Raw genomic sequence first — 11,781 nt, forward strand, 5'->3', positions numbered from 1 at the left:
TGTGACGCTTTTTGAGCTGCAGGCTGTTTGGCCGATGGTTTTCTCTTGTCCGCAGACAGGTGCCTTTTATTTTCCTTTATTCTATTGATGAAGGCAGGATGTGGCGTCGCAAACCTTGAGATACGCGAAAAGTTCTCCTGTGCTTTCGTGAGCGTCTCCGACGCCTTTTCCAGCTCCACCAGCTACTTAGACGAAAGTGTGAACTTGCTACCTAAGCGAAGTTATATTCTTACTGCCGCTTTATACTGGACAAAAGCTGTTTGGCCCTTCTTACTAGGCTTATTCCATTGCGAAACCCTATTAGGGCGTCGATGGCTGACACAGAAGCGCTAGGAGATTTCAGAATCTCTTCCTCGTCCACTGTGTCGAAGGTTGCCCCCCTGCTTACGCTGTCGGGGTTTGAATTTCATTCGATGCCAGCATCTCTAGCTATCCGTTTTTACTCGGGTCTTGCAGGCGCATTTCCTTTGCTGGGGCCTAAGATCTCCTTTGAAGAGATGTGAAAATTGGCGACACGCTGAGGAGAATCGCCCATATGCTTTACCCTGAGTGACAGAGTGTCCGGAATCTTAGCTCCCATAATAAGTAGGCAATAACCCGACGGTCCCTCCTTTACAGCTCCTCAAGGACATCGTTGATAATGAGGATGTGAACGTTTTTTTCCTGGGACGACGCCCGTGAAGAAGGAAACTGTCATGAGTACTACTATACCGGCATATCAGCATGCACGACTTGCAGTCCCACAGCTGCACCAAAATTCTAAAACCTCTTCACAAACCACTCACCCCGTGGCACTGCCATTCAAGGTACTACTTCATGGGGTTGGTTGGCTCAAAGACTTCTTACGTATCTTGACGGCTACTTAGATGCTCAGCTCGTTTTAGATATACATGGATGTTTGTGCCGTGGTCGAAAGAAACTTGGTTAAATGAAAACTAGAATCTCCATGAGACCTATATATTAAGCCGTTTTCCAACGTTGGGGATGAGCTTGCGGGTCCATCTCCCACTTTCTGAGGCATCCCTTCGTTTCTGCTAGATTTCCATAGAGCAACGGTCAAGCCCTTATATACTTTTCATCTCTTGTGCGAGAATATCTACTGGCATCAGTCCGTCGATTACAAAGGACTCTTCATCAGAAATTGTGCGGAATCCTCAAACAGTTCTCAGTGCACTTAAGCGATGCTCAGTTGTTGGTGTCTTTGCGTAACACTTTCATTGTTTCGGCCCAAATCGGAGCAGAATTCTTCTATAATGTTTAGGAACACCATTACTAGGTATAATTCTTGACAGGTATGGTTGAAAATTCGAAGCCCTTTTGGAAGCATACTCGAGGCGGGTCTTAAAACTTAGTCGACCAACAATAATAATGCCCTGATATTTTTTTGCGGACTTGGCTGTAATGTATTCGTAAACGGTGAGGGAACGTCTCTTTGTGGAGTACTTCTACTGACCGTATCCTAATCGGGAGTATCTTATTTTATTCGTTTAGTAAGTCTTGGGTGATGAGTAAGAATATATACTTTTCTGTGAATCAATATCCTTAACCTCATTTTCTTCTACTGCTTTCCTTTAATTATAGGCTCATTGTCTTTATATATTTTCGCCCGTTACCGCATTTCGAAAATGGCACTCAAATACTCAACTACCTCCGTTAAGGTTTTTTGATACGTTTTGTTTATTTCAACTTCTTTAATGTACCTAATTCAACTCACTGTAATTCTTAAACACTTCATGCATATATGTATATCAATAAGTAGAGAGCGTATTGAAGGGACCACTAGTGAACTTATGAAACACATCGATAACCGAAGAGCGATAGTTCAAGATTCGAAAATACACTACGCTCCAAAAATACACATACAAAAGCCAGAAACGTATTGGCGCTTGTAAAAGAAAAAAAATACTGAGACAAATACTCGAACTCAAGCCAAATCGCACACAAACGTTGGAGTAAATAAAGCAACGAACATGAACAGAATTTGCGCTCGTTTGTTGGGGTGACGAAACAGCTTAACGAATGACAGATATTGGTTGGAACGAAGTGTCTGTTGCGCACAAGGGTGTCTTGATGCTCGCTAGCGCTACACTAAAGCTACTCTCGATTAGGCTACTAAAGGAGGATGATGTTGTTGGCAAAAGGCAGGACGGTGTTGGTTTTGTTGTTGTAGTTGCTGGTGATATGGCTTGATGCAGTATGCGAACGAGTAAATCCTTTAATGATGGTTTTTGCCGTTATACCAACTGTCTGAAAATTGAATTATCTCCATTATGTGCATCTAACGAGCAAACGATGTAAAATGCTACTCTGTAGAGAAGGCAATAAACGCGCACACACTCGCAGTCATGAACGTAGACTCAGTGAGGGTTAAGTGAAGACAAAAAAAAAGGGGATAAAGGAAGTGATGAGTATGAAGAGGTGTTTTGTTGCTGGTTATGGTAATATTGCGCTGCTGACTCCTGACTACTGACTGACGATTACTGACTGCTGCATCCTTTTCGACTGTTGTTGTTGATGTTCGATATTTCAGTCGATAGAAAAAGCGCTCTACTTTGGCTCTGCGGATATGCTTACCTCACTCAGTGCTTATGTACCACTCCCTGGGCGCTTGGGTGATTACGTGGTGTCTGTCAACGCTGTTGACCCCTCTCGCAGGCTTCATGCCAGTAAATTGTTGTTGATGATGATGATGTTGATGAGGCGTTGGCTACAGTTGCAGCTCGAATTAAGGACGACGCTGACGAGATAGAAGTAAAATTATACAAGCAAGGCAAATAAGAAGTAATAGAAGGAAAAATTGTCAGATGTACATAGGAGGAACGAAAATTGGTTTGCAAATTTCTATGTGTGGAGTAAATGTTACCGTTTTTGCTATTATGGCTGGCTATGAAGGTATTTGTGAATGTATGTGTGTTTTTTGTGTGTGTGTCCCCCTTAAATCGTTGCTAGCACATTTGAATCAATTTGCAATAAGGATTTGTTAATCCTGTCTCTTGACAAGTGCGGTTAGTTTACCGTCAATCTGGTGGGTGGAGGGGCAGTGCTATTTCCATTTAGCGAATGGCGTAGTGAAAGAGAAAGGAATGACAGAGCAGAGTACTGATTTTGATGTTTGTTTGCCACAGCTTAAGCTGGGGCGTCAATAGTTGTCGGCTCATTGAGCTCAGGAGTGCGTACAAATAAGGTTATACGGCGTCGTGTTATGTTGATGGGTGTAGTTGCTTTACTGCAAATTTGTATATACATACAAACATGCATATTTATATACTTAGGTAGGTACTTGCGTTGATGTTGCACTTCTGCAGCAGCTTTGAGTGCAGTGTGAATTAGCGCTGAGTGCTTTGGTATCTTGATGAGGTTATGAAGTTTGCAACACCCACACATAAGTATGTAAGTATGCACATTACGGTGCATCACCAAAAAAAAAGTTGCGGTTATCCGCCGCAATGGATAATAAAATTTATTATATTTTAAGACCTCCGCCAAAATATTTCGGAAAAATATTAAGATTAACACGAGCTACATATACCGATTTGAAAATGCCTCCAAAACTCTTATTATTTTGATTCCGTCGAAAACATGTTTAAACATGCACACTTCTATCATATCGAACCCTAACCGCCAAAAAGATGTAAGCGAATTTTTTTTTTAATTTTAGTTTTGATGCAGAAACCCATCTTAATGCTTTAGGAACATTGCTGCATCAAAAAGAAAAAAAAATGTTTAAACTAATTTTAATTATAAAACACCTATGAAAAAAGTACCGATTTTTGATTTTTTTTTTTTGAGAGTGACGCACCCTAATGTACATACATGTATGCCTAAGATTTTACTTTGCCATTGGATTTCTTTCTTTTACTCTTTTGTTGTTGGTTTTTGTTGTATTGGCGCATTCGACAAAGTCGTTGTGGGATTTGCACTCAAAACTTAATTTGTGCTAATTGACATTTGGTTCGTCAGGTTAAATGTGCTATACAGACATATATATATATGTACATACGTCGAACAGTGTACGATTTTGGCAAATTGGGACAAAATCAAATACATCAAGAGCGAGAAGAGATAACCGAGATTAACCGACTTAAAAAAAAGGAGGAGGTTATCAATTTGTCGGAATATATTTATATTCTTAAGTACATATTACCGCATAAATTTGGACCCCGTGAACCGTGAATTTGGTTTAGATCCGATCATTGGATCATGAAGAAATTAACGGTGCTCATACATTTTTATGTGAGAATTGAAGTCGGTTGTGTTGTTTGCTTAAAAATTACTTTTTTTGACCCAAAAAACACGCAATGAACTTCTAAAAAAAATGTTAAGGCTTTTTTCGGTTCACATGACCATTCAGATGTATTTTTTGATGCAAGAACAGCAGAGATATGGGTTTAAAACTTAGAAAAAAGTTTTGCTAACTGGTTTCAGGTCAAAAAAAAAGATCATTTCAATTAACAAGGTAACACTTTTATACAACGAGACTATTTTTCCTGAATTATGCATCTGAAAACTAAAGAAAAAATTGTCGACATCTCATCTCGATCTCGTGATATTTGCTATTGTGCCTTTTTCCAAAATCGAACACTGTGCGTCGTGCGTGTAGGCTTACGCAAATTTTATCTATAAGGTTCACTTTGTCGTTGTAGTTATTTGCATTTTACCTGATTAATGAAGGCCTTGATTGTGTTGCTGCTTTCCCGATGGGAATTTCAGTGTCTATTAGAATTTATTGCAGATGTTTTTCAAATTTTAGTGTCCTTCAAGCTTCAGAGTTGCATTTGATAATAAATAATTAAATATAGGTAGAAATTTGCATATAAAAGGCACTAAGTTAATAAAATATTCTAATGCAAACGAATGATTTACGCATTGCAGCAACTTTCGGTATACCATTTGACTTGGATTTGAAATAAAAATCACTGAAATTTCGATTGTTCATCGATTCTATTTAACAGCAATTAATTTTCTTAATTCAGTTACTGTGTAACTTTTTGGTTTGCATAAGTTTCTTGATATTTGTAATTTAAAATTACCCTGGTCATAAGGCCGGATCCACAACATAGTCCCAATAAAGGTACGCTCCCGGTCCGCATTCTCTCCGGTAAAATATGTAAAAGCAATTAACCCGCTAGGAAGAGCCAACAGGCCTAACTACTGCATCGCATCTCGGGTGGTGTCTTAGCGTTCATTAATATTTTCTCTTGCCCCTTTTGACTGCTGTAAGTAGTTCAATTCGGATGGTGTGTATTCAGTGGTACTAAAATGTGGAGGAGACAAACATTTTAGTACACTTATATGCATCTTCACAAATGTTGGTAATCTTTCGAACATTGCCGAAAAATTTGGGTCGTCTTCATTACTTACCCGTTAGGAAAAAGCTCACTTACTTTCCATAATAAATATCTAATGTGATGCGCAATGCGAAAATCATATTTTTATTCAAATAGCAAAATGGTGCCAAAAGCAAATTTCAACAACTTAACAAATTTAATTTCAAAGCAGACGCAAATCGAGTAAGAAGAAGAGCAACAAGCAGAGCAGTCAGCAATGAGTTTTGCTGCGAGTAAAAAGTTGGCAAAATTATTTTCTAATTGAATTTTCTTTTCGACGCCATTTTGTGGACATAGCTGGCAAGAGTATAGTCGCTGGCAAGCAACATACCACCACTCACTCTGTGCTACTTTGTGTGCCGAGTCGTTAAGTCGTAAAGTGAATAGCTGAAAACCTTTTTCGACACAACAACACGCCACAGTCAAAATAAACCGCACACTTGACCCTCAAGGCACTGAGGAATTACGCAGCCTCCCTCCCTCTCTCGACACAACAAACGCGCATTGCTTATGGAAACTTTTCTGCTGCTTCTCATTTTTGCTGAGAATCCGCTTCCGTTGCCTCGCTTCCGGTCGCCGTGTAGCCGCTTATGGGTGTGCTCTGAACTTTTTGTGCGCCGCTACAGCCAACGCTCGACGAAATTAATTTTCAATTTGTTTTAAATAAATAATTAGCTAGCAAATTGTAAAATTTAATTTCTGAATATGCCACACAAGTACAAGTGCAAGTATTGGGTACAAATGCGTAGGCAGCAGCAAGCAAAGCTGAGAAAGGATGCTAGGTAGGTCGGTTGGTTAATAAAGCAAAGGCTGTCGGTTGTCGGTTGTGTTGACTTTTTTGTTGTCGTTGTTGGCGCCATGACCAATTTCAACGAACGATAATCGGATTAGGAATATTGCGCCGGAAAACATTTTCCACTCCAGCGTGCCACCGAATCGAAAGCCTGTCTACGCGCACCTGCTTTAACTTGGCAGCTTACCTACGTTGCTTTTTATTGGAATATTTAAGTAATAACATGTGCTTGTAGATGATACATATGTATGTACATTTGTATTACGTTTCCTTCTTTATCTATGCACATAAATTCACCCGTACATACATACATACAGTCAGATTTAAATATTTCTGCAAGTCGCTTAACATTTGCCAAGTTAAGTCTCGGGGGAGCTGCTTAATGCGTAGTAATGTTATTTCGTGCCGACAGCTGTTTGTTTGTTCGTCCATCTTGGCAGCCATTTTAATTTTTTGTTTTTGTTGGCTTACAGCAGGAAAGGTTAACTAAATAATTACTAAATTTATGTGTGCGTGTAACATTTGTGTGGTTGCTTGTGGTCGACTCAGTACACACCAGCTTCACTTGTAAAAGTTGCCTCTTGCTAGCTGCGCCAAAAAGTATGCTATATCATTTACATGCTAATTAATATTTAATTTGTTGTACAAAGCCATTTGTTTGTAAGTTTACTGTGCTAACTAAATATTTGCTTAGGAGCTCGCGAATGCTAAAGGGTAGATAATTATGAAGGAAATGTATCAAAATGTATGCGTAATCGTAAGAAATATTTATCTTCTAATACGATAAACTCCGACTCAGAAGAACAGGTTGAGTTATCATGTTTGAGATGGCATGTGATTGACGACTATCAGCTCTTTGGCGAACCTAACGCTAAAGGTCATCAGCGACTTGGTTAGAATAGTGCTTGATAGGTGAAAAAGGCCACAAAGGCTCTATACCATTGGATTTCAAAACTATTGTTAAGTCCATACTATTCGACGGCCAATACCGACAACGTTGACTTTATGCCTCGGATCAGCTTGGATTCGAAGCATATGGTCACAGTAGTACATATAGAGTTCTCTGACAAATTGAATAACCTATAGTATATTAACCGGAACCTAAAGGGTCTAAAGGACCCTTCGACTAAAAATTGAGAGATTGAAGGTATGCTCAGGGATCGGGATATTTCTTTTTTTTATGTAGAGGTGGCAAAAAGCGAAGGGCGACTATCGTAACTCTTGCGTTGATCTGCTCCATTGGGCACAAATTTTGGTGTACGAATAGTTATCTTAGACTTATGGCGCACCGCCGGAGTGAGTAAGATTCCGAGCAGCCCGGTCGCTGGTATTTGCATTGAGCAGGCATTCAAAGGTGACGAGTTTCCGGGATCCGCTTTGGCGGTTGGAATCGCCTAGGCTCCAATCGGCGTCTACGCTTCGGTTGCATGCCTTTCAAAGCCCCACTGACTAGGCGGTTGGAACGGTCGAAGTTCAAATCCGCTCCTACGATTTGCCTTTCCGAGGCTCAAAATCGCACTGCTTTGGTGGGTGGAAGGGCCTTTGAGTGTACGGGGTTCAAAGTCGCACTATTTCGGCGGTTGCAGCGGTCGAGGTTCCAATCCGTCCTACACGAGGCTCAAAGGTCGGGATATTGGAAACAGATAATGCGACGCACATTTTCACTGACTTTTCCAATTTAAGGATTTACTGCTCGGAACCGGAAATTTTGCAGGTCATTTAAGCTATCGTACCATTATAGTATTTTTTAGCTGAAATTTTGGCGATAAATCAAAGCGTAAATAAATCCGCTGAATGAGCGTATAAACATTTATGTGTATTGACAGTCAACTAGCCATTAGACTCTGATTTCATATATTACCTCCTCGCTGTAGATTCTAAGGAGGCAATAGGGAGCTTAGCCATAGCCTAATCCATCCACCTATATTGGATCCCAGAACACAAAGGTGTTGAAGGCAATGAAAGTAATTATGAGCTAGCTAGAGACGGCATTCCTTATAACAATTCTTCAAGTCAAAAGGTCTTAATAGCTAGAGAATTTTTTTACAACTAAGGTCTTAGATAAAGCACTAGGTATGAGCTTAATAAAAGTATAAGGTGTAATTATAAGCCAATTTTTTATATTTTTTCCTGCTTCTTGGTTCACGGAGTCAATGGTTATGAACTTAACTTAAATTTCCTAAAAGCAGTTCCGCTTTTCAACGAACATAAAATTATATGAATTTGACCCAACATCCCAATTTTAATTATTTTTTTTTCAATCAAAACTTAAGATTTTGGGGGTGTTTTTGAAATGCTGCTAATTCCAAAAATATATTTTATACCTGCTCTACCATCTCTACTACATGACATAAAAAGTACATGCAACTATTTTTTTTTTTCGTAGCACCGTGTTGTATGTGAGCCTACCGATGTTGATACGGTCAACTTCCCACATCTTGCGACTGGGTAGTTGACTTTTTCAAGCCTTTCAAGTCCTCTGTACCGGATAGAATTATTCCTGTGCAGTTGTAAAATGCTGTGGAGGTCTCATGTCGCTGGCTCACTCCCATCTATGCGAGCTGCTTAGAAAAAGGGTATATCCTGGGAGCTTAGAGTAGTAGAGTAGAGTAGTGTGATTGTTACGTTTATCCCCAAAGCTGGAAAAAGCCCTCACATTTCTTCGAGGGACTTCAGACCAATAAGCCTATCTTCTTTCTTATGGAAAACTTTTGAGAGACTGGTCGACCTGCATATAAGAATGAGGATTCCTTGAGAGAGGTTTATTGGAAATCGCAAAAATATTTACTACAAAGTCGGGCATGCTCTATCTTTTCATCGTATTACCGAATACGAGTTTCAACTGAAAGTGGGTTTCCGACAAAATGTATGCATTTTTTCCACCGAAACCGAATCTTTGGTAAAAACATATATATATGTCCCATTTAAAAAATTAACTTCCGGTAAGCTTGTCGCACTTCCGGTCAAAACGGTCGAAATCGTAAATCGGCAAAACAACCAGAAAAGACAATGCATCCCGTACTTGGTAGTTCATATTCTTGCGTCTTCCAATAAAAACATTTTCCTCCATTTTAGATGGAATGGACGGATAGTCTAGGATACCCTGCATATGTGTGTATGTATGATTTCTGAAAAGTGAGCAACACAAACTTCTGAATAATTTTCTTCAAAATGGCTTTTAACTCTTCTATTTTATTAATTTGGCACTAATTCCCTACGAGTCCACTGCGCTTACGTGCTTATCACAGCTTAAGAACGCTGCAGGCGAAGTGTTGCTGCAGCGCTTCAATTATGCCAGCTAATTCACTCACAGCAGAAATATGTATTTCTATATACATATATGTAGGTAAAAGTACACATATAAATACATAAAATATCTACAGCAATATTTATATATAACTACACACATATGTAGTTGGGTAGTAATTTATCTAATGCTTTTCGAGCATCTTCTTAATTTCAACTTTTTTTCTTACTTTCTCCTCTTTCTATGTTCTTCGTGTTTTTTGCCTTGCTTTACGGACTAATCGCGCCTTCAGATGCAAGCTACTCCTACCATCCTTCCATACATGATGAGACTTTCGTGCGGCGGAAGCAGCGGCGTAATCGCACCACGTTCACGTTGCAACAGGTAAGTGAGTGGATGGGCTGTGTAACTTGCTAAGTATTTAACTATTTGGGATTTGAAATTCTTTGTTTTTCCATTTTACTTTGTTTTAATTTCTTTTCTAATTTTGCTGCTATTCGCTTTTGATGTAATTTTCTTCCTTTTAATCATCCTTCATTCCTTTCCGTTCGCCTTGCAGCTGGAAGAGCTGGAGACTGCCTTTGCGCAAACCCATTATCCGGATGTGTTCACACGCGAGGATCTGGCGATGAAAATAAATCTGACGGAAGCGCGCGTTCAGGTGAGAAAAACTTAACGCTTGACGAATTTGTTGCTGCTGCCTGCCGCTGTTGCTAAGATGTAGAGTGTATAAATAAAATTATGCTTCCTTTTGTTTGGCTAAATTGTAATGAAGGTTGCTACATATGTATGTATTTCTTGTTTTGCTACAGAATATTTAAATGAAATCAAGTCGGGTTGGATGAAAATTTCTGTGGCAGGGGATAAAAGGTTAGACAATTTAGAGGAAAATTGTGATAAGTGTGCGCGCTAACGTACATATTTTCATACATAATTTCGTAGGGATTTGCTAACAAAAAATTCATAAATCGTATCAAATTTCACTCACTCAACCAGTTTGCTAGGCAGTGAGGCGGCCACGCATTGCCAGGCGGCTGCCAACAGTTACTCATTCATTCAGCCATTCTTCCTTCAGGCGTTCATTGAGCCCACCAGTTATGTAAGCGACTCTACCCCTGTCGTTGCTCAATTATTTTGCCTTTTTGGCTCTTCGCCTTCTCAGTTACGCCTTGTGATCAAAGGCGTCTGTCATACATACACACATACATACATTAGTGTGCCGTGCGTATCTTAGATTTCTGTCCTAAATTTGCCCCTTCTGGCCGATTTTCACTTTTACTCTTAAAAGTCCGTACATTCGTGTGGCAACTTATCCGCTGTCTGTTGTTCATTAATAATGTATGCGTTCGGATATTAATTTTTTTTTTTTATAATTTCAAAAAATGAAGAAATATCTACGAAATAAATCCTAACTATGCGTAAAGAATTACACAGAGAAAAAAATCTAAGGACACTTAAAGTCAAGTAAGGCAATAAAAAAATAAATATTTGGCGCTCACACATTTGCTTGTGCTTGGCCGAGCTTTTACTCCGATTTGTGTGCGCCTTGATGTTGTCACACAAAGAGGAGGGCCTACACAGAGAAATGGGTAAAAGTGGCCTAAGTTATTGCTTGAGTATTTAAACGTGAAAAAATTACAACAAAAAAAAAAAAATTGTGACATAGCTTAACATCCAAGTTATCAGAATCAGTGGTGTTTCAAAAAGTACGAGATGCTTATAATTATCTATAAAAAATCCCAAATGGCGTGTATTTTGACCATGTTGAAGTTTTAACAGCTTAACGGATTTATTTCTTTTCTCCTATTTTAATCGGTATTTTCTGTAGAACATTTCTGGAATAAAATTCAAAATAGGGTTGCCAGATATTTGGAAATTTAAAATTATTTAAAGGCTCAACAGCATAAGGTTTCTATACTAAAACAAAAACCTTTTGAAGAAATAAAAAAAAAATTGGTGTGGGGTTGCCACCTTTATAAAAAGTTGCAATTAACTTTATTAAAAACTGTATTGAGGTTTATATCACAATATGGGTGTCAAAAGGAAGGTGTTTTAATCTAGATACATATATATATAAACTAACGCCTATGCACCAGTTTTTATTTCTAAATCTGAATGCTTGTGATTCGAATCTAGAAGCACATATGTACATATACATAGAGCCAGTTTTATTTTACTATCTATTATTGACGAGAAGCCGCATCTTCCAATTTTTTGGTAACTGCGTCCATCTAAATACTACCGTCTTTAAAGGCACCAACCTACCGCAATATTCGCCTTATAAATATTTCATTTGCAAAGTTACTAACACATTTTTCTGCCAGTGTAACATTTGTGGCTCATAAAAAAATGATGCTTCAAATGGTTGATTTCTCACAAAGAAATCCCCTTAAGTGTTTTTTCTCTTCTTTTGC

At 38.8% G+C, this 11,781-nt stretch overlaps 1 protein-coding gene across 1 annotated transcript in view; it reads left to right on the top strand.

Moving 5' to 3' along the window:
• Window positions 1-11,781, top strand: part of LOC118740883 (homeobox protein unc-4 homolog) — a 126,674-nt gene that overhangs the window by 58,427 nt on the left and 56,466 nt on the right. The window contains exons 3-4 of the mRNA XM_036472620.1: window positions 9,660-9,751; window positions 9,927-10,028. Coding sequence (XP_036328513.1) covers window positions 9,660-9,751; window positions 9,927-10,028 — 194 coding nt within the window. The remainder of the gene's footprint in view (window positions 1-9,659; window positions 9,752-9,926; window positions 10,029-11,781) is intronic.

The sequence above is a fragment of the Rhagoletis pomonella genome, unplaced genomic scaffold (assembly GCF_013731165.1).
Source record: "Rhagoletis pomonella isolate Grant_MI unplaced genomic scaffold, Rhpom_1.0 Rhpom_scaffold_00006, whole genome shotgun sequence".
Classification (NCBI taxonomy): Eukaryota; Metazoa; Arthropoda; class Insecta; order Diptera; family Tephritidae; genus Rhagoletis; species Rhagoletis pomonella.